This window comes from Bufo gargarizans, chromosome 9 (genome assembly GCF_014858855.1).
Source record: "Bufo gargarizans isolate SCDJY-AF-19 chromosome 9, ASM1485885v1, whole genome shotgun sequence".
Taxonomy (NCBI): Eukaryota; Metazoa; Chordata; class Amphibia; order Anura; family Bufonidae; genus Bufo; species Bufo gargarizans.
In genome coordinates, this window is record NC_058088.1 from 140,078,297 (window position 1) to 140,102,585 (window position 24,289).

At 41.5% G+C, this 24,289-nt stretch overlaps 1 protein-coding gene across 4 annotated transcripts in view; it reads right to left on the reverse strand.

The window, feature by feature from the left end:
• The window catches only part of NHSL2 (NHS like 2), a 637,228-nt gene that overhangs the window by 342,091 nt on the left and 270,848 nt on the right, over window positions 1-24,289 (reverse strand). Inside the window, exon 1 of one of the 4 annotated variants that reach the window (XM_044305806.1) lies at window positions 12,122-12,203. The exons of the other annotated variants lie outside the window; for them this stretch is intronic. Within the exon in view, the coding sequence (XP_044161741.1) occupies window positions 12,122-12,140 (19 nt within the window). The 5' untranslated portion in view covers window positions 12,141-12,203. Of the gene's footprint in view, window positions 1-12,121; window positions 12,204-24,289 lie in introns of those variants that run through there. 4 annotated transcript variants of the gene reach the window in all.

Consider the following 24,289-nt stretch of genomic DNA (forward strand, 5'->3'; position numbering starts at 1 on the left):
GGTTGGACTTACCAGATGTGCCCTTTAACATACATTAGCTATCACACTTTCCTATTTGTGGTACATGCTAATTTATTCCACCATGTATCAGCCTCCTGATCCTAATAGTCGCCACCGGTTATTTGTCTAACACACACATTTCCATTACTTCTCCCATATAATACTGACTGGTGCTGTGCCGTCTACTTGCTACACGCAGATGCCTAGATTCGAGACATTCCCATAACCAAGATGGCTGACCTTCACCTTTCGGCCCTTGTGCGCATGCGCGCATTTCCCGACAAATATGCGCATGCGCCGATTGACAACACGTCATTCAACCAGGCCGGCGCTTAGCTATGACTCCCCCCAATATCACATGATCGCAAGCGTCACCTCCAAGGCGGGAATCCGCCTATTTAAAGCTCTGCTGAACATACTTCAGACATGCCGGCCCTCCATGCATCCATGCACGCAACTAGGTAAGCCCAGCGCACATTTTCATCTTTCTGTCTGTACTGTTACTTTACTCTCAGAGGGTACTCCTCTTCCCTCTGTGTATATACATGCGTACCCAGCACTCAATATGCATACTCTGGCCGTACTCCTCCTATTCTTTTCTCTTTTCTTCTCTCTTATCTCTTTCTTTCTGTGTCTCCACTGTTGTACATTTTATTCAGTGGTCCATTTTTGTTCTAATGCTTGATGTAAATATTACTACACTTTCGGTACATGATACTCATCAGCCATATGGCTGGATACCCGCCTTATGGCATGCACTAATCTTTGAATAATAATTATGCACTTTTTCTTTAATCATATTAATATTACGGAATCATGCTTTTTGAACCAATTTTCTTTGAATTATGTCTTTTGAATCATGTTTCTCTGAGTCATGTTACTGATTGTATTGATACCAATTATTTGTTTGAATCATGTGACTTTATATTTGTAATCATGTTAAATTGCAAATATTATATGTATTTATACATTTTCCCCCTTTTCCCCTTTCCCTTCTTTACATCAGCCTGATGAAGGGCATGTGTTTTTGCCCGAAACATTGCCTCAGTTCCTAAAAAAGGACCCTTATGTCCGGCAAATAAAAAGCATTAACCGCATACTGGAGTGCTGTCTAAATTATTTGAAAAATTGTTGATTCTAGATAACTTCTACCTGATCGCACGTCCCCGTGATGTCTACAATCCATTTGGATATCTTCCCTATCAACTTTTGATAATCTTTTATGCACCTACCATGGTGATCACTAGTGTTGATCACGAATATTCGAATTTCAAATTTTTATCGCGAATATAGGTACTTCGAAAATTCGCGAATATTTAGAATTTATAATTTTCGATTTTTTTATTTAGTTTTTTTATTTCGATTTTTTTTATTTTATTTTTTATCAGTACACATGATCCCTTCCTGCTTCTAGCTTGTGGGCAATATAGTAGTGTTTGCGAATTTTGCTCTATATTAGTTTTTTCGAATATTCGCTATATTGCTATATATTCTTGTTTTAGAATATTACGAATATTCGAAAAAACAAAGTTATTGCAATATAGCGAATATTTCGAAAAAAACGGATATAGAGCAATTTAGCTAATATAGTGCTATAATCTTTTTTTTTATAGTTGTAATTTTTTTCCAATCTGAACTTCAGATGAGAAAAAAATTACATTAGAGAAAGATTATAGCACTATATTAGCTAAATTGCTCTATATTCGTTTTTTTCTAATATTCGCTATATTGCTATATATTCTTGTTTTAGAATATTACGAATATTTGAAAAAACAGTTATAGCAATATAGTGAATATTCAAAAAAAAATCGAATATAGAGCAATTTAGCTGATATAGTGCTATAATCTTCTTTGTCTAATAATTGTAAGTTGAAAAATGTGCAATAAAAAAATCGAATACGAAAATTCGAATACGAAAATTTGCATATTACACATAGAAACATAGAAACATAGAATGTGTCGGCAGATGAGAACCATTTGGCCCATCTAGTCTGCCCAATATACTGAATACTATGAATAGCCTCTGGCCCTATCTTATATGAAGGATGGCCTTATGCCTATCCAATGCATGCTTAAACTCCTTCACTGTATTTGCAGCTGCCACTTCTGCAGGAAGGCTATTCCATGCATCCACTACTCTCTCAGTACAGTAATACTTCCTTATATTACTTTTAAACCTTTGCCCCTCTAATTTAAAACTGTGTCCTCTTGTGGTAGTTTTTCTTCTTTTAAATATGCTCTCCTCCTTTACCGAGTTGATTCCCTTTATGTATTTAAAAGTTTCTATCATATCCCCTCTGTCTTTTCTTTCTTTCAAGCTATACATATTAAGGTCTTTTAACCTTTCCTGGTAAGTTTTATCCTGCAATCCATGTACTAGTTTAGTAGCTCTTCTCTGAACTCTCTCTAGAGTATCTATATCCTTCTGGAGATATGGCCTCCAGTACTGCGCACAATACTCCAAGTGAGGTCTCACCAGTGTTCTGTACAGCGGCATAAGCACTTCACTCTTTCTACTGCTTGTACCTCTCCCTATACATCCAAGCATTCTGCTGGCATTTTGTGCTGCTCTATTACATTGTCTTCCCACCTTTAAGTCTTCTGAAATAATTACTCCTAAATCCCTTTCCTCAGATACTGCGGTCAGGACTGTGTCAAATATTCTATATTCTGCCCTTGGGTTTTTACGCCCCAGGTGCATTATCTTGCACTTATCCACATTAAATTTCAGTTGCCAGAGTTCTGACCATTCTTCTAGTTTTCCTAAATCCTTTTCCATTTGGCGTTTCCCTCCAGGAACATAAACCCTGTTACATATCTTTGTGTCATCAGCAAAAAGACAAACCTTACCATCGAGGCCTTTTGCAATATCACTTATGAAGATATTAAACAAAATTGGTCCCAGTACAGATCCCTGTGGAACCCCACTGGTAACATGACCTTGTTTTGAATGTTCTCCATTGACTACAACCCTCTGTTGTCTGTCACTCAGCCACTGCCTAATCCACTCAACAATATGGGAGTCCATGCTCAATGACTGCAGTTTATTGATAAGTCTTCTATGTGGGACAGTGTCAAAAGCCTTACTAAAATCTAGATATGCGATGTCTACTGCACCTCCACCGTCTATTATTTTAGTCACCCAGTCAAAAAAAATCTATAAGATTTGTTTGACATGATCTCCCTGAAGTAAACCCATGTTGTTTTTCATCTTGCAATCCATGGGATTTTAGATGTTCCACAATCCTATCCTTTAATAGGGTTTCCATTAATTTGCCTACTTGCTGATTTTTTCGAGTAAAAAATATTCGCGAAATATTGCGAATTCGAATATGACCCCTGCCGCTCATCACTATAGATTATATTATTTTCTCCTATAACATGGTTATAAGGGAAAATAATAGCATTCTGAATACAGAATGCTAATTAAAATTGGGCTGGAGGGGTTAAAAAAAAGAATAATAATAATAATACAAACCGGATTCCAAAAAAGTTGGGACACTATACAAATCGTGAATAAAAACTGAATGCAATGATGTGGAGGTGCCAACTTCTAATATTTTATTCAGAATAGAACATAAATCACAGAACAAAAGTTTAAACTGAGAAAATGTACCATTTTAATGGAAAAACATGTTGAATCAGAATTTCATGGTGTCAACAAATCCCCAAAAAGTGGGGACAAGGCCATTTTCACCACTGTGTGGCATCTCCCCTTCTTCTTACAACACTCAACAGACGTTGTAGGATTCACCTGAAATGGTGAATCCTACAACGCTGTGAAGAAGTATCACCTGTGGTTCTGGCATGCTCATGGAGATCGGATTAAATGTTTAGCAATGTGCATCTGACAGAATGAGGAACACAAACAACAGAACCACTTAGGGAATTTCGACCTTTCTTAACTTCTAAACAAGTAATGATAGGTCAGAACTGACAATACCAGTGTGGTTCTGAGTAAAATCCAGCCAAGACTAATATACCACATGAACCATTTCTTTTGGAAAAACCTGAGCTAAAATTCAATATGACAAATTTCAAAATGGCAGCAAAAAATGTTTCCTCCACCAAATAATGCAGCCTCCCTCCCAGTTAGTACTTCCACACATTGGAACTCAATTTTCTACAAATTACACCAGTAAAAAAGGGTGTGTTCATACATTTGCCTCACCCTGTTTATTATAAAGTATGACAATATGGTGTTAATGAGGGATTCATAGTACATGTGTACAGGGGTAAGCAACTTTATATTGCTTATTGAGAAATTTGTTTCATAATCATATTTCCTTCCTACATTTCCAAAGATCTAAGCATCTACCAACAGAAAACCACTATTTCCCCTTTTACATAACTGAAATGCATTATTTTATACAGAACAATTTATAATAAACACCTTTGTGACAAACAGTGGATATAAAAGTCTACACACCTCTGTTAAAATGTCAGGTTTCTGTGATGTAAAAAACATTAGAGAAAGATAAATCATTTCAGAACTTTTTTCACTTTGTGCACACCCTTAAACTAATACTTTGTTGAAGCACCTTTTGATTTTATTACAGCACTCAGTCTTTTTGGGTATAAGTCTATCAGATTGGCACATTTTGACTTGGAAAGATTTTCCCACTCTTCTTTGCAAAAACACTCCAAATCTGTCAGATTGCAAGGGCATATCCTGTGCACAGCACTCTTCAGATCACCCCACAGATTTTCAATAGAATTCAGGTTTGGGCTCTGGCTGGGCCATTCCAAAACTTTATTCTTCTTCTGGTGAAGCCATTTCATGTTCAGCTTTCTAGCAGAAGCCTGAAGGTTTTGTGCCAATATTGACTGGTATTTGGAACTGTTCATAATTCCCTCTAACTTGACTAAGGCCCCAGTTCCAGCTAAAGAAAAACAGCCCCAAAGCATGATGCTGCCACCACCATGCTTCACTGTGGGTACGGTGTTCTTTTGGTGATGTGCAGTGTTGTTTTTGCGCCAAACATATCTTTTGGAATTATGGCCAAAAAGTTCAACCTTGGTTTCATCAGACCATAACACCTTTTCCCACATGCTTTTTGGGAGACTTCAGATGTGTTTTTGCAAAATGTAGCCTGGCTTGGATGGTTTTCTTCGTAAGAAAAGGCTTTCGTCTTGCCACTCTACCCCATAGCCCAGACATATGAAGAATACAGGAGATTGTTGTCACATGTACCACACAGCCAGTACTTGTCAGATATTCCTGCAGCTCCTTTAATGTTGCTGTAGGCCTCTTGGTAGCCTCCCAGACCAGTTTTCTTCTCGTCTTTTCATCAATTTTAGAGGGACATCCAGTTCTTGGTAATGTCACTGTTGTGCCATATTTTCTCCACTTGATGATGACTGTCTTCACTGTGTTCCATGGTATATCTAATGCCTTGGAAATTCTTTTGTACCCTTCTCCTGACTGATACCTTTTAATAATGAGATTCCTCTGATGCTTTGGAAGCTCTGTGGACCATGGCTTTTGCTGTGGGATGCGATTAAGAAAATTTCAGGAAAGACCAACTAGAGCTGCTGAACTTTATTTTGGGTTAATCAACGGTAGTGATGGAAGAACATCGGCCGGGATGATTCGCAAACACGATCACCCGAACGCGATCAAATGTTCGAGAATCGAAAGTTTGTGACGGGCTCCATTCACTTTAATGGCAGGCGAACCTGAAAAACCTTCAGCTCATATTTGCAGCCACCAAATACTTATTAGAAGTGCACAAATAGTCCCACAACATGGACAGTGACATACTAGAGGGGGATCAAGGACAAAAATTCCAACAAAAAATCTTAAGTCTTAATTAGGGTACATTTTTATGCGTCTTAAAGAGAAATTCGCTTAAATGTGCCCTGTTACGCTACCTAAATGCACTATATAGAAAGTATATTATTGGTATAGACCACCCCTGCTTCAATCACTTTTTTTTGGGGGGGGGCAACTGGTATATCACACCAGTAGAAATTATTTGTTCCAATAACGCTTGTCCGTCTATATACCTGCAGTATCGCAGCAGAACTGCACACAACTACCGCACAATACAAATGCACTATAATATACTTTCTATGTTAGAAAGTATATTATAACATTGTAGAAGGAAGACAATCCATTAGAAGATACATAAAGATAAGGGCCCTTTCACACCTGCGTTATAGTCTTCCGGCATAGAGTTCCGTCGTCGGGGCTCTATGCCGGAAGAATACTGATCAGGATTTTCCTAATGCATTCTGAATGGACAGTCCGTCCTTCAGGATGCATCAGGATGTCTTCAGTTCCGGAACGGAACGTTTTTTGGCCGCAGCAAATAGCGCAGCATTCTGCGCTTTTTGCTCCGGCCAAAAATCCGGAACACTTGCCGCAAGGCCGGATCCGGAATGAATGCCCATTGAAAGGCATTGATCCGGATCCGGCCTTAAGCTAAACGTCGTTTCGGCGCATTGCCGGATGCGACGTTTAGCTTTTTCTCAATGGTTACCATGGCTGCCGGGACGCTAAAGTCCTGGCAGCCATGGTAAACTGTAGTGGGGAGCGGGGAGCGGGGAGCAGCATACTTACCATCCGTGCGGCTCCCGGGGCGCTCCAGAGTGACGTCAGTGCGCCCCAGGCGCATGGATGACGTGATCGCATGGATCACATGATCCATGCGCATGGGGCGCTCTGACGTCATTCTGGAGCGCCCCGGGAGCCGCACGGATGGTAAGTATGCTGCTCCCCCGCTCCCCACTACTACTATGGCACCCAGGACTTTAATAGCGTCCTGGGTGCCATAGTAACACTGAAAGCATTTTGAAGACGGATCCGTCTTCAAATGCTTTCAGTACACTTGCGTTTTTCCGGATCCGGCGTGTAATTCCGGCAAGTGGAGTACACGCCGGATCCGGACAACGCAAGTGTGAAAGAGGCCTAAAACGTAACCTTTAATAATGTTACTTTTAAGGGCTCATTCAGACGGCCGTATGCTATCTGCAAAAATGCAGATCTGTTTTTTTGCGGATTAGATGCTGACTCATTCACTTTTATGGGGCCCTACTTGTCCTATACTTGTCCGTGAAAATCAGGACATGGCCCCATTGAAGTCTATGTGTCTGCAAAAATAGTGAATGCTATCCGTTTTTTTAAGGACATGCTGAACTGTCCGCAAAAAAAAACAGATCCACATTTTTGCGGACAGCATACAGCCATCTGAATGAGCCCTAAAAGATATCCCTCAAAATGAAAATAAATTAAATAATGGGGTCCATTCACACGTCCGTAAGTGTTTTGCAGATCCCCAAATTGCGGATCCGCAAAACACGAACACTGGCAATGTGCATTCCGCAATTTGTGGACCGCACTTCGCTGGCTCTATAATAGAAAATGCCTAGTCTTGTCCGCAATTGCGGACAAGAATAGGACATGTTATATTTTTTTGCGGAAACGGAAGCACGGATGCGGAAGTGCGGATCCGCAAATACGGATGCGGACAGTACATTCTGGCCCCATTGAAAATGAATGGGTCTGCACCCGTTCCGCAAAATTGCGGAACGGATGTGGACCCATTTTGCGGACGTGTGAATGGACCCTTAAAGTTAAAGGGAGTCTGTCAGCAGATTTACCCCTTTTTAACAGTTGCCATACCGCTGTAGCCGCAAAACAGACGATTAACACGGTACCTTTAAACGCTTTGGTGGACTTTTAAATCTGCCAAAAACGAACTTTGATGAGGGCTCGCAAGTGCCCAGGGCGGAGTCCACCGTGTTGGAGCCCAGGCAGCTCTGCCTCTTCGGCTCTTATCCCCGCCCAGCCTCCTCCTCTGCTCGCCTATCTGTTGTCTCTCCCCCTCAGCGAGATCCCGCGCCGACGCGATGACTTCCTTGGTCGGGGCATGCGCATAAGCTACTGCGATGCCGTGTCAGCAATGGGCATTGCAGTGCGCATGCCCCGGCCAAGGAAGTTATCGCGTCGGCGCGGGATCTCGCTGAGGGGGAGAGACAACAGATAGGCGAGCAGAGGAGGAGGCTGGGCGGGGATAAGAGCCGAAGAGGCAGAGCTGCCTGGGCTCCAACACGGTGGACTCCGCCCTGGGCACTTGCGAGCCCTCATCAAAGTTCGTTTTTGGCAGATTTAAAAGTCCACCAAAGCGTTTAAAGGTACCGTGTTAATCGTCTGTTTTGCGGCTACAGCGGTATGGCAACTGTTAAAAAGGGGTAAATCTGCTGACAGACTCCCTTTAAGCAAAAAGAATAGTAGGCAATAACAAGAGCTTGGCGGCACTAAATCAGGTGCTTGGTGGCACCAAATCAGAAACCATATGTCCTACCACAATCCGGGGGTTCCAGTGCACATCTATCCCTGGGCTAGATGATGATGTGGTATTGAAGCACAGGGTAGGCAAAGAACTCTCTCTGATATTGCCTTACAGGGGGGTGCTATTCTGACCCTGATAGCCTAACCACAGAGCACCCGCCCTGATAAGAGCGACCCCGTCCGGAACCTTACCCTGTATAAAAATGGCCCTAGTAAGCCCCTAGTCCCTAAGCTCCTGACTTTCAGGTGTTCACTATATAGATCTATCTATGTGTTTTTGACTCATTATATAAGTATATTATAAGTATATCGCACCCCTCTTCTAATTCGGCTGTGAAGCCGCGGCCGAACACACTTATTTTTAAGGAAGAGGCCCCTCCCACTGTATGACGCTGGGATCCCACGCAGACGAATGGCGTGCCCGGGGGGCGGCACACGCCGCCTGTCAGCTCTCGGCTCTGCGATCGAGAGCATGAAATGAGGGATGTCCACTGTCAGGTATTAGAAAAAGTAATGGAGGTTGAAACATCGACAGGGATAAACTCCAATGTTTGACGGGATAGCTGGATGCATAATGACAGGAAAAACAGGCTGTCAGTAGCCAGCCTCCCATTTAAACAACCGTATAAGCAGAAAGAGTCCCTATAGCTCTGTGTGCTTTTATTGTGTAAAACAACCGATTTGATACATATGCAAATTAATCTGAGATGTGTCTGTAACATCCCAGAGTTATGTTACGAAACTCTTTTACCCCGCTACAACCTGTTAACCTGTATTTGTACGGTCATCTAATGTGATTTTATCTAATATCCTCACAAATGTGCATTGAAACCCTTGTTAAATGTATTTGCCTGTATTTAGCAGGGCCTTAGTAACAGTTTAGCATATCTAGACTGGAATAGTACATTTCAGATTAGCTCCCCCCCTTTTTGAGGAGGCGTGGAATGTTCCCACATCCTGCCTCATGGGTGGGGAAGGAAGTTCAGTTAGTGTGCCAGCCACCCCAGCTAGGGGAAGGCTGTGCTTGTAGGAGCTCCCAGTTCTAGGGATCCAAGCCAAGATCTTGTCTCGGCTGAGACAAAAGATCATCATTCCCAGTCTGAGCCTTCAGCCTCAGCTGGTAGAAGCAAGCAGCCACCTCCAGTATTCCAGGAAGAAGCATACCCTGTGAGCACAACTGTGAGTACCATCCAGAGACCAGGAGAATCTAAATTCCTTCTCATCTAGTCAGGCCCCAATACAGCAGAAGATAGTGATTTATGCCACATTACAGAGCCACAAACAGACTACTTATCCTGCAGACAGCTCCAGGCACATGATAGTAGTAGAAGACAGATCCCTGCCACATAGTGCCAATGCCTGCTGGGACCCAAGACTATTGCTGTATCTCACTTGGATGAAACCTGCATATAGTAAAGACAAGTTTGAACTTTATTCCAAGTCTGGATCTCAATTATTGCTGCAAATCCCTCAATTACTCCTACTAGCAGCACACTCATTTTATTGCAAGTGAGCCAGGATCCAGGAGTCCAGCGGCTGTTGTATGGCCATTTTTCACTGGTGTGTGCATGTCCCTTCTTGACTTCCGCCAGATATGCAGGGCAGAAGCTTTCCCTGAAAGTGATGCACTCCTGGGACCTGCACAGCTGTCTCACATGGTGATCAGTGCTGCTGTTAATTCCTTGTGATAGCCTTGATCTCTGCAAAAGGATCTGAGGCTACCAAAGCAGTAGTTCCTATGGAAGCCTGCAGGTGGAAGGGCTCCATAGGAAAATAGCGCAACTCCAATAGGCTGCAATGATTGATTGCAGTCTATGGGACAAACAATATAACAATCCCTTGCTAAAGTCTCCTAAGAGGACTTAAAATATGTGTAAAGAAAAGCTTAAAAAATATTATTAAAATATAAAGAAATACAAAAAATATATAAAAAGTCAAAGAACCTCCCCTTTCATAAAATAAAAAAAATATATCATTTGCATTGCCACATCACAAAACACTGTACTATTAAAAAATAAATGTGTATAATCTGAATGGTGAATAGCGAGGAGCAAACTATTGAACAATTTGATTCAGTCGATTCGCCAAACTTCAACAAGTAATTTGATTTGCTACAAATACATTTCTCACGAATAGCTATAAATCAGGTATACCCGTACGTCACGGTGGCTGAGGGAATGTATGGAGTAGGCTGACTTATTAAGCCTGCTCCATAATTGGCGGGTGCCGGCTGTATCATATAGTAGACACCCGGCCGCAATAATGGTGAATGATAATTAGGGTGAATAGGACAAGGTATGACAATATACCAGGTTCTAGCCCCATAAGGGGGTTTAAAGTTGTCACTGTAAAAAAAAAAATATATATATATATAAGGGGGCCATTTACTGACCAGAAATATGCCTATATTAGGCACATTTCTGGCACAAATTGTGGCGCAAAGGTCCTAGAAAGCTGTGTTACATTTAGAAGCAGCACGTTCGAAAATGTCTGAACTATTAAAATATATTAAAAATAATACAAATTACATGTGCGCTGATAGCCGTAAAGGGAAAAAATAATTGTGTGCCCTGTGGCTGTGCTGCGGCACGCATTTTGCATGAACACTGACCGTGGGGCAGCCACAACGGATCGTGGACTCATTCACTTTAATGGGTCCGCGATCCGGCCGTTCCACTAAAAGATAGGACATGTTATGTCCGTTTGCGGACTAGAAGTACGGGACGAAACTCCACAAATTTGGTCCGCAATACGGCAACAGGACACTTACGGTCATGTGCAGGAGGCCTAAGGCCCCTTTCACACGGGCGAGAATCCCGTGCGGGTGCAATGCGTAAGGTGAACGCATTGTATCCGCACTGAATCCGGACCCATTAACTCCAATGAGATTGTGCACATGAGCAGTGATTTTCATGCATCACTAGTGCGTTACGTGAAAATCAATGTGATGGACCGTGTGATGAGCGCAGTGACGTCACCAAAGGTCCTTTTCCTCCCAGGTCCACAAAGAAGAAGAAATAAGACAAGCCGGGCTGCGCGAACAAGTGGATGAGGTGAGTTAAATTTGTATTATTTTGTTTTAACCCCTCCATCCCCAATTTACTTAGCATTCTGTATTAAGAATGCTATTATTTTCCCTTATAACCATGTGAAGAAGTCCGGGTTCGGGTCTGGGTACCAAACATGCCGATTTTTCTCATGCTCTTGCAAAACGCATTAAAATTTCCTCCAACGCACCCGCATCTTGTCCGGCCCTCACACACGACGCCCATGTGAAAGAGGCCTAACAATGATCAAAAAGTCATATGTACCAGAAAAATTGTACAGTTCCAACCCACAAAAATCAAGCCCTCATACAGCTCCTTAGAGCGAAATATAAAAAACATCAGGATGTTAAAACCCTGAAAAACAATGGTGAAATTGTAGTTGTTTTTTTTTTATGTAACCCCACAAAGAATTTATTTCCTATTTTCCAATAACACACATGGTAAATTGAATGATGCTCTTAAATAGTACAATTTATCCCCCAAAAATAAGCCCTTATATGGCTATATGAATGAAAAAAATAAAATAAAATTGTGGCTACGTTGGGAGGAAAATAGGAAAATGCAAAAACTGAAATGGGCCCTGTACTATATGCTCTGAAAGCAATACAAACAATAAAGAACTTTCAAAAACAGTCTGAGAATAAATATAAAAATGAACATATTTAAATTGTAAATGGCTCTATTCTGTGAAATGAAAAACTACTGAAAAAACTGAAATTATTAATACTGTAGATATGAATCCCTTTAAAAAAAATGATTTCCATATTCTACTACATACCACATACTTCCAAATGCATACAAAGGGAGAGACTGTAGCACCAGTAACTTGGCCAGGTGCACGTTTAGCTTCTGCGCCATTGGATGAGGGCACGCATACTGTTGTCTTTTTGGAATCACCTTGGTGAACAATTGCTGTTGAAATAAGTAACGTGGAGAAGGAGGAGGAGCAACAGGAGCAATAAACAACTTTGAAGTCCACCTACTCTGGAAAGAGACTTGCATCAAGGTTTTTTTTCATTGTGTTTGAATCGTAACTTTGTGTTCTCGGGATCCTTGTAGGAAAGGGTCGCTATTACACTCCATTTCTCACGGAGGCTATGCAACTTCTGTGGTGTCAGGAGACTTTAGACAAGCAGGAATCAAGGGTCTTAGATATGATCCAGTTCCCAGATAATGGGCTACTATAGAACTGTGAACCATCCTACTGATCCCACTTCAACTGTTGTCATTGACCTGCTCATCACACTATGGGATCCTATATCAAATTCTGATAAACCTTTTATAGGCGTAGTTATCTCTGGCCACAGATTGCCTGTGATTGACTCACTTAGGCTGTGTATATTCCGTGTTATTGCATTGTTTGACCTCTTGGATTTGACGTTTGTCCGCCTTCTGACCTGCCTACTGCCTGCTCCCTGAGTACTGTCGCTACCTCCCGGATTTGACCTAGACTCGTTCTCTGATCTATCTCCTGTCTTTCCCCTTTGTACTTACGTGACCTCACGGACTGACCTCGGCTATTTGACCTGCCATTGAATCCTCCTTCAGGGGGTACCTCCGCCTTGTTTACTTCCCTGTCCTACCCTCCAGATACGGCATGTGTGTGCCGTTCTCTGCCTCAGCTGTCCGGTTCCCTCTCTATCTCTGTCCTCTCTGCTCTGCGCTTACGTAGGTCAGGGACCATCGCCCAGTTGTGCCCCGTCGCCTAGGGCGGGTAGTGCAACTAGGTAGGGACAGAGTTGGGGGTGGCAGTCAGGGGGTGCACATCCTCTCTACTTTCCCATACGTGACTGCCTTGTTGGAGTAGAAATCTCAAAGACAGGACAGAGGGTACTATTATTCTTGAGGCATGCATGAGTCTGCATATATAGAGTAAATATGACTTAAATATTGAATTTTTGAAGGGTAAGTCTCATGAACGGCCAATTGACTTTGCCTTTTCGACATCAATGCCAAGAAGCATCAGGGATATTTTTCTATTATGGATAGAGTAATATATTGTGCAAGTTATTCTTGCTCTCCCTTCCCCTGCCAAAACCAGATTGCCAGCTACAGCCCTACTGTATTTCCCTTTTAAGGGTAGATCTGAAAATGCGGGCAAAATTAATGCCACTACGATTAAGCTCTATGCTACCCTCCTTAATAGGTAAAGAGCAATCTGGTTTTGTCAGGGGAAGGGAGAGCAAGGATAACTTGCACAATATATTACTCTATCCATAATAGAAAAATATCCCTGATGCTTCTTGGCATTGATGTCGAAAAAGCAAAGTCAATTCAGAGGGTCTTTACCCTCTTCATGGATAAGACTGAAGTATGAATCTTGCATTTGTCTAGGAAATAATCTTCTTGTAGCAGGGCACTGCACAATTCTGTGAAGTGCAGGCTAAGGATGTCCCTAAATTTCTTATAAGACATTAGGGGAAGTCCATTGGGACCTGGGATTTTCCTGGGGCAAAGCTATGGAGTATAGATTTCATCCAATCTTGGGTAACTGGGCTGAGCAGTTTATTAGCTAAATCGAGGCTCAGAGACAGGAAGTGGAGTACATACAAACGTGGAGGCAAGATGAGTCTTATGCAATATTTTGAATTGACTCTGGCAGTTGTGGCAATGTGAGCATTGAGGTGTTGTTTCCCCAGGTTCCAGTCCGGGACTTAGGGCATGCTCATGTCCAGGGATCCTATTTAATCCTGTTTCTGGATCTTGGGTGTGTCTCACTCTGGAGAATCTGTGTGCAGCAGAGGCCTGGGAAGGCTCTGTACAAGTGGGCTCAGCCGAGCTGGCTGAGGGGCCACAGGGCTAGCTGTTAGCCTGAACTTTGTGGGACTCCGTGAGGTCTTGGAATCGACGATCGCTAGGCCAGAGTCAGGAGGACTTCTGGGCCACAATCCCCCAAAAGGTACTGGACTTTGTTATAGCCTGGAAGTGCTGGATTGTTAGGCTGGGAAAAGCCACATGTTCTTCCCGTGTGTGAACGGGCCTTTCAGTGAGGTAGGGAGTTATTTGCATTGTTTGTTTTGGTTTTGCTGAGGTGCCAAATAAAAGCAATGTTTGGCCCCTAACTCTGTGGTCGATGAAGATCATTGTGAGAATGACCCCCCAAATAAGAGGCAATCCCTTACACAGTGTTTAAGATTATACAGGTCAGAATAGAAATTTTGAAATGCTTCAGCAATCCCTGGTGTGTCTGAATTCAGGATACCATTAGTCCCCCTAATTATAGCGATATAACTTGTACTTTTAGCTTTGTAGAGCAGAGAAGACATCCATTTGCCACCCTTGTAGCCATGTGCATATAGCTAGTGCTGAAAGTGTAACAAGTGCTTCCTGCCAGTTGTACCAAAAGCTTTTTAAGTTGTAGTTTAAGTTCAGCCATAGAGATTGTGGAGTGTTTATGCAATCACTCAATGGTAGCTATTTGTGCTAAGAGGGAGTAGGTGCTCTTCTGCTGATCTCTCTTTACCTTGGTACCTAAAGATATAATAATGCCACGTATGTAGGCTTTTTGGCTTTCCCAGGGTACAGGTTATATACTTTAAGAAAGGGGGTAAGGGGAAAGTAAGAGGATAAGTGATCCTGAATATGCACACAATGTTAGCCATTGTTGAGGAGGGATTCATTTAGCCTCCAACTCCATTCCCTCTTCGGAGAGGGAAGTAAACAGGCCGCTGCATGGGGCACGATCAGATATTGTAATATTACCAATCTAAACGTAGCTAAAGACAGGAAAAAGTGTGGGGGAAACCAGGATATGGTCTATGCGTTGGAACAAGTGGTGAGAGGCAGAGCAAAATGAAAAATCCTTAGTGGATACGGATCCGTCTCACAAATGCATTGCAAGGACGCATCCGTCTTTCCGCTGGTCATGCGGACAGACGGATCCATCTTGTATATTTTTTCACATTTTTACCGGTCTGCGCATGCATAGGCCGAAAGGACGGATCCGGCATTCCGGTATTTTGAATGCCGGATCCGGCACTAATACATTCCTATGAGAAAAAATGCATTCAGGCATGTCTTCAGTATTTTTCGCCGGAGATAAAACCATAGCAAGCTACAGTTTTCTCTTTTGCCTGATCATTCAAAACGACTGAACTGAAGACATCCTGATGCAAACTGAACGGATTACTCTACATTCAGAATGCATGGGGATATGCCTGATCAGTTCTTTTCCGGTATAGAGCCCCTGTGACGGAACTCTATGCCGGAAAAGAAAAACGCAAGTGTGAAAGTACCCTAAGAACAAAGTTTTATCCCTAAAAATAATGGCAAAACACACCAACCCAAATTTACCAAAGACATGAAATATGATGCGTCACGATAAAACAATCTCAGAATTACTTGGCGAAGTAAAAGCATTAAAAAGTTATTGCCACATAAAGTGACACAGTGAAAATTAATGTCAGAAGGGTAATAATTGGCTGTGTTTGGAAAGGGTTAAAAAATATCATTATTCAACCCCTATAATGTCAAACAGTAGGACCCGTTTAAAGAATGCCCTATAATGTTAGTCAACGGGCAAATAATACCGAGAACAGATTCATATATTGCACGTACCTTTTGTACACTTATGGACTGTAAATATCAGTTTCTTATTTATACATAGTAGAGTTCAGTATATAATATACAGTATGTACACAGTCCATATTCTCATCAGTATATACAATGATGTACATACAGTTCAGTATTTAGAAGGATGTAAATACGATACATACAATGATGTAAATGTAGTCTAGCAATAAAATTTCACAGTTCACCGCTGTTTCACATACTGTGTGTATAAACCAACAATTTATCAACAAGGCAACCCATACTAACACCTAACATTTTACTGCTGTGTGGCATTATAGCCGTGACCACTTAAACTGAATTAATATGTAACAAATCATTCATTATGGACCATTGACCCTTTACATTAGGCTGCATTCGTTAACTTCTTAAGTATCATTTTATTTGTTGTCCCATCACATTAATGGAAGATAAAGATATTGTAGCCATTGTAGATTTTTGTCCTCTAGGCTTTTTTTTTAATCAGGGAGTTAACCTTATCTCAATAAATAAGCTAGCATCAGAACTTTTGAATGTTCCTACCTTTCTGTAAAGCATCGCCTTCTCACAGCAACGGTGTCCCCAAACATCTAACAGCTTATTATAACTCACCCACCCTCCATGCTAGGAAAGAGGATATGCCCTGTGGTTGTGGTTAAGAAATGAGGGTGTGTATGTAGTTACATGTGTACACAACTGTTTTTGAAGGTAATTTTTGAGTCAGGATATAAAAGTAGACATGTAAAAAAGAAAGGCATAGACCAGCATTTCACAGTTTTTATGATTCAGCATAGCAACCCTAATAACCAGCCCATTTCATATGACAGGTCAACGTAACTCTCTGCAAGGTCTGCACTGAAGTATAGTAATAGACATATGTGCAGTATTAGTCCAGTATGCCACAGTGATATATAACCCACCATGTGTTGCACTGCAATTTTGTATGTGATGAGTGATAATCTCAAAACATATTCAGTATAATCATACATTTTTTTTATTTATTTCAAATTTTCATTTATATGGTGACTAGCAGAAGGACCCGGCTTTGCACGGGTATATTTAATTTATTTAATTTTATGTTTCTGTGTGTCATAAAAAGATATTGACAGTTTCCCCCATAGCAGTGACCTCTAGAGTACTCGCCCCTTTAACAATGACCTCAACAGTGCACGCCCCTTTAACATTGACGTCCACAGTGTCTGACCTTTTAACAATGACCTCCACTTTTCCTGCCCCTTTAGCATTGACCACCCCTTTAACAGTAACCTTCACAGTCCTGCCCATTTAACAGTGACGTACGTGCAGAACGTCTAATAATAACAAAATACAGATGACCATTAAAAACATCAATGGCACCCACGAAGAAGACATCAGAGGATTCATTACATGAAACAGCTGGGGGGTAATATACACCATTACATGCCCATGTAATAAGACGTATATTGTCCGCACTAAAGGACAACTAAGAAAACGGGTGGGCGAACACATATACAATATTAACAGAAAGTTTGAAGAACATCCACTGTCTAGGCACTACAGGGAAAAACATGAATGGAAATTTAAAGGGGTTCTGCAATTTGTTTAAACTGATCTATCCTCTGGATAGATCATCAGCATCTGATTGGCAGGGGTCTAACACCCGGGACCTCCACCGATCAGCTGTTTGAGAATGCAGCAGCGTTCCAGCAGCGCCGCGGCCTTCTAACTGACAAGTGAACGGAGCTTAGCCGCGCCCAGGCTAGTTGATACTAGTCGTGAAGTCACTGGGCCAGCGGTAAACAGTGCGAAGGCCGCAGCGCTGCAGGAGTGCCGCTGCCTTCTCAAACAGTTGATCGACGGGGGTCCCAGGTGTCGGTTCCCCGCCAATCAGATGCTGATGATCTATCCAGAGGATAGCGCGGTCTCACTTTTATATTTATATTGATTTCAGCTTTAGCTTTTTGTAACGGTTTGTGCGGTTCTGCTACGACACTGCAGCTAAGGATATAACAGGAGAGAGCAAGCGCCAGGAAAATTGTTTGTTTACTTGTAACTAGGTAGATAACTTAGGTGACAAATGCATTTTAACCCCTAAATTGCATAACTAATGTTTTCTTTAATTTAGCTGTATGCAGGAGCGTTGCTAGGGTCTCAAAAGATCCAGGGCCCAAGCCCCAATGCATATGGTCCAATTCTCTAAGTCGACCAACCCACCCTAAGCTCGCTATAGGTATACAGCTATACAGCAGCACGTACCTCTCACATCCAGTTCCTCCCATGTGACGTCTCCTCTGATGTAGATCTTCTCTGTCATCATCTTCTGCATTCCTTCCAGACAACTTCTCTCAGCTGCGCCTTGACTCTACAGAGTGTGAGACACAGACATCTTAGCTTCTTCATTTTTCTGTACCCCCAAATACTATCCTGAAGAAAAATGAGTGCCCCCCCATAGTAATGGTGCTCCTCATAGTCCCACCAATAGTAATTCCCTTCTAGAATGCCCTCATTAGTAATACTGCCCCCTACAGTGCCCCCAACTGTAATAATGCTCCCCAAGAGTGCCCTCATTAGTAGAAGAGCCCTCCAGTATTAATAATGCCCTTACAGAGCCCCTAGTAGAAATAAGCCCCCCCTATTGTTCCAACAGTGGTAATAAAGATATCTACTGACCCCTCAGTAGTAATAAGACCCCCACAGTGCTCTTAGTAGAAATATGAATGCCTAATGTCTCCTGGATTTAAAATGCCCCCACAGTGCCCCCAGTATATATAATGCCCCCTACTGTTATAATGCTCACCTTGAAGTGCCCCAGTATTTAGATCACCCCCTACTGTTATAATGCTCGCCCTGAAGCCTTCTCAGTATTTAAAATGCCCCCTGCAGTTATATTCCTTCGTTTACTGTCCTCAAAAATGACAATTCCTCATGTAAATAACATTATTTCCCTTCTCTGCCATGTAAATACCATCACACCATCTCTCCAGCCCCCTCTAAAATACAGTCCCATGTAAATAACATCCCACAATCTCTCCTGCCCCCTCAATATACAGTCCCACGTAAATAACATAACCCCCTCCCCAGCCGCCTTCAACATACAGTCCCATGAAAATAACATCTCCCCCTCAATATTCGGTCCCATGTAAATAACATAACTGCCTCCCCAGTCACCTTTAACATACAGTCCCATGTAAATAAAATCACCCCCTCCCCAGCCACCTCCAACATGCAGTCCCATGTAAATCACATTACCCCTCAACATTCAGTGCCATGTAAATAATATCCCTCCCTCCCTCCCACAGCCGCCTTAAACATATAATACCATATAAAAAACATTACCTTGCCCCAGCCGCCTCCAACATGCATTCCCATGTAAATAACATCACTCCACCCCACTGTCCTATGTAAATAACTTCCCTCCCTTGAGCCCTAACATATAGTCCCAGTTAAATAACTACAACTCCCAACTTGCTCTGCCTCTCACACTGAGTAATCTACCCCTTCACTTACCTCTCCTTATGTAGCAGACCTCACCACAGCTTCTTCCCAGGACTTCTCTTCACTGCTGAACCGTCCTCTCCCGCACTGGTCACATGACGGTGACAGGTCCTTTTCAGCTACTGTATTTAGCACTGATCACATGACCTGTGATGTCATCACAGGTCCTTCAACTCTTGCAGGGCATTTAGATTCAATTGTATTGCCGTCCTGAGGATGACAATACAGTTGTATCTAGCAGGCAGGTAGTACATTCGGCCCCTGGGACAAAACATCATGGGGCCAGGCCCCGAATGTTTTAACCCAGCAGTGCCCCTGGCTGTATGAAACCTTGAATTTTGTGATATGTGTGATTATTTTTTTTATTTTTTTTTGTAGGAACTATTTTGAGGTACATATAATGTATTAAAAGGCTTTTAGTTTTTTAGTTTTTTTTACTGCATTCACTATGTGGTATAAATAATATAATTTTAGGCACACTACTGTATTTTGGATCCATTCATTTCTATAAGTCCGCAAAAAGAATGTCAACAGTGTGCTGTCCACATCTGTAAGTCCATCCTGCAAATTAAAGAATATGTCTCATTCTTGTCTGTTTAAGGGATAAGAATAGCCATTTCTATTAATGGGACTGAGAAAAATCCAGATCGCAGTTTGCGAAAAGCAAAACATTGTGTGTATATTAAAGTCCATTCAAACAACCGTATCCATTTTGCTGTCTGAAAAACACAGATATTGGCTATGTCCGTCCTGCACATTTCACCCTACAGGTATGTTAGAAATGCCTATTCCTGTCTGCAAAATGGACAAAAATAGGACAGTTCTATCTTTTAACCTTTTATTTTTCACAGCTTCTTTGGAAAATGAAAGGTGGAATTTGGTTGCTATAGGCAACTAAGCCAATTCTACTTTACACTAGTTTGACAAATCTCCCCCTTTTTTTTGTCACCACATTCCAAGAAACTATTGGACCTATTCAGTTTCTGATGGAGTAACTTTGTAACTTGTTTCTTGCATTGGTACCATTTTTTATTGTTTTAATTTGTATTTAGTAGGTTATGTCAATAGTAAACTGGAATTCTGCATAGTTTTTTTTCTTGCGTTTTCTATGACTAATATATATATATATATATATATATATATTATAGTACAAGTCATTATGGACGCATCATATCTAGAGTTGCCAATACAGATGTGTGGTTTGGGGGATGGTTTAATACAAGGTGTTACTTGACACCAGAGGTTTGTTCATTCTTTGAGTTTTACTGCTTTCTTGTTTTTATTTTAAAAAAAATCCTGTTATTTGTAAATTAACACACTTTATTTCAACAAAAACAAAAAATCGGCATATATTGTATTCCTGTTTCATGTTGCAGAGCCACTAATAATCCACATACAGACAGTGTTTCCCTATGCCCACCTGTGTAATACACTGCTGGGCTGGTCACACAGTCAGTCCTCCAGACCTGCTCCTTGAAACCTGGCCCAGTTGTTCAAATAGGCAAACATTCCAGCTACCAAGGCTGGGACCAGACTCAATGACTCACATGCCTGTGACAGGTACTTCTGCAATATCCAGTCACTATGTCAGGAGTGAGGATGAGATGCCAAAGGTAGATCTCTAGAGTGTGAGGACAAATCAGAGAAGGAGGATAGGATGCTGATGTGCAGGAATCCATCTGAATACGCTAGAAGCAGCATGGCTGAGGTTAAGGATGGAGGTGATCACCCAAGCAGCCTCTTGCTGATTCCTGAACTTACCATAATGCAAGAGGGACAGGTGGAAGACTGCATATTCATAGTGTGGACAGCCAGTCAACCAAGCCCTTAGACCAGGGTTGCTAACCACAATTTAGTTTTTCTGGACAACTTATCCCAAAATCACAGACAACATTTTTTACAGACATTGGAAAACCATAATGAATGCTAAAGATTATAAGTAATATATGTCTATAGCTGAATGTACTGATAGGAACTCATTACCAGCATTTACTGTGAGCTGTAAAATAATGAGAATTACCACCAAAATAATCTAGTCAAGCACTGCCAAACCTCCCCAAAAAATCACTGACACATCTGTTTTTTTTTTTATGGACGTAGAAAAAAAGTTGCCTATTTTTATGGACTGTCCAGAAATTACTAGATGGTTGCCAACCCTGCATTGGACACTTGAGGCATAGTGAGGTGCATCAGGAATCTCCCCATGTGCTGCTCTGCCAGTTATCTCCCCTAAACCTGCAGTGTGGGGGCACTGCAAATACAAAAAGGGAGCAGAATGGATCATTCAGGTTTGCTTATACCTCACCTCAGCTTGGCTCATGCATCCCTTTCTTTACTACCCTCTCATCCCTCTGCTGCATTACTTATGAACAGACAGTTGGGCTAGACTGGAGGAGGCTGGCTGCAGAGACAGGAGTTGGCAACTCAACCTTAGTTTGGCTGAGGCAGTAACTATGTAGGAAGAGGAAGGTTAAAGCCTGACCTCTTCCTTGTCTAATAGTAGAAAGCCTCCTCTTCATTAGTGTTGAGCGCGAATATTCGAATTACGAATTTTTTTCTCGAATATCGCAATTTCGAGATTTCGCGAATATTTAGAATATCGTTCTATATATTCGCGAATTCGAATATTCGTATTTTTTTTTTTTTTATTATAATATTTTTTTTCTTTCCCACTTCTCTAAAGTTGTTCTTACCTGTCCTTTGGATTCCTGGCTTCCTGGCTGCTCCAGTCAGTGGCGTTTTCAACTTACTGCTATATTCCATATTAGCTAAATTACAATCTAATCTATATGTGTATTTTACGAAATTTCGCAAGTTGCGATGCGAGTAATATAACACGAAATAATCGCATGAAGATTTCAATTTAGCACTGCTATATTCCATATTCTAGCCTAATATGGAATATAGCTGTGCTAAGTTAGCACTGCTGTATTCCATACTAGGCTAGAATATGGAATATAGCAGTGCTAAGTTGAAATCTTCATGCGATTATTTCGTGTTATATTACTCGCATCGCAACTTGCGAAATTTGCAAATGTTCTTAATATTGCTCTAACTTCGTCTTTTAGAATATTACGAATATTCTAAAAGACGAAGTTAGAGCAATATTACGAAATTTCGTAAAATAGACATAGATTGTATTTAAGCTAATATACTGCTATAGTATTATTTTTTAATAGTGTACATATTTTACAAAACTTAAGTTCAGAAGAGGCAAAAAAAAATTAGAGGCAAAAAAAGGGATTATAGCAGTATATTAGCTAAATTACAATCTATATGTGTATTTTACGAAATTTCGTAATATTGCTCTAACTTCGTCTTTTAGAATATTCGTAATATTCCAAGAGACGAAGTTAGAGCAAATCACGAAATTTCGTAAAATACACATATTAGCCTAGCCATAGTCAATTAGCATAGGAACGTTGCCTTATACTATCAAGATAAATAATCGCAATACGCGAAAAAAAATTCGTATATTATTTGCGATAATTGGAATAATTACGAATATTCGATTTCGACGAATATAACACGAATATTCATTCGAATATTCGCGAAATATCGCGAAATCGAATATGGCACCTCCCGCTCATCACTACTCTTCATCCTGCCTGTCATTTATTGATCTCCCCCCTACTGCTGTCCAGTAAAAGAGACCTTGCTTCTTCCATCTACCTATTATCTATCTATTTATCTCATTGTATTATTTATATGTTTTTGTAGTGCCTTATTATGTTATTTGCATATGTGTATTAAATGGGTTCTCCAGGAATTCTCCAGGAAGAAATTAAAATACTTAAATATTACATTATTATAAATATATTCCTATCACCAACTTACCTGTCTGGGCTCCAGCGCCACAATCTGGACTTGGGAATGGCCGACTCGAGGATAATGCTCCGTGCCTCTCTGTGATCTTTTTACTACAAATCACAGTGAGATAAAGTTGTCACTGTGATTTTGTAGTAAAAAGGTCACAGAGAGGCAAAGAGCATTATCAATAATGTTAATGCTCCGTGTCTCTTCTGTCCGGAACGGGGCTTGGCTGTCTTTCACGCAGCGGATTCCCCTCACACCATTCGCTCGTGAGAAAGAACCCTTAGTGCCATGGACTCCATATCAACAGTAGCCACCAAGATTGAGGGTATTGTCTAGCTAGTACTTTAGGACTTAACAGTGAGGGTTCAATAGCAGGAGTCCTGTATCCCTCTCAATTCGGCTCCCTCACCTGTAGAGCCCAAGGTACAGCTTCCTGATAGGTTTTCTGGGAACCGTAAAAACGTTTCTACCTCCAGGGACAGTTCTAAGCTTTATTTCTGTCTTAGGCCTCACTCATCTGGGTTGAAAGAGGGTTGGTATTATTACAGTATATCTCTGCTCTAAGGAGACCCTTAGGAGTGGGCATTTTCTCTGGTGCCGACTCCCCTGAATTGCATTCTGTTGATTGTCTTTTCTCTTCTCTGGTCCTGCTATGTGAAGAGCCAGACAGGGCGGCTTATGCTGAGAGTCAGCTTCTGTCTCTTAATCAGGGCTAAGACTAGTGGAGGAGAACTGTGCCAAATTCCGTAAATGGTGTAATGCCTCTGGCTGGAATGACCCAGCTCTTAGGTCCCAATTAAGGCTTGGTATTTCTTACCAATGATCTGTTGTAGTCATCCTACCCCAGATTCCCTTGAGGAAGTAATGTCTTTGCCTATCCGCCTTGATAGGTGCATTAGAGAAAGCAAGCCTGAAAGGTCTGTCAGTGTTCGTTCCTCTTATCCTTTCTCTGTCCCTAAGGCTTCTGTATCCCATGAAAAATCCGAAGAGCCAATGCAGGTTGGGGCTAGAGATGTCGCGAACCTAAAATTGTCCGTTTGCGAACGCGATTTTCTACAATTGTTCGCGAACGGGCGAACCGCCACTGACTTCTATAGGCAGGCAATTT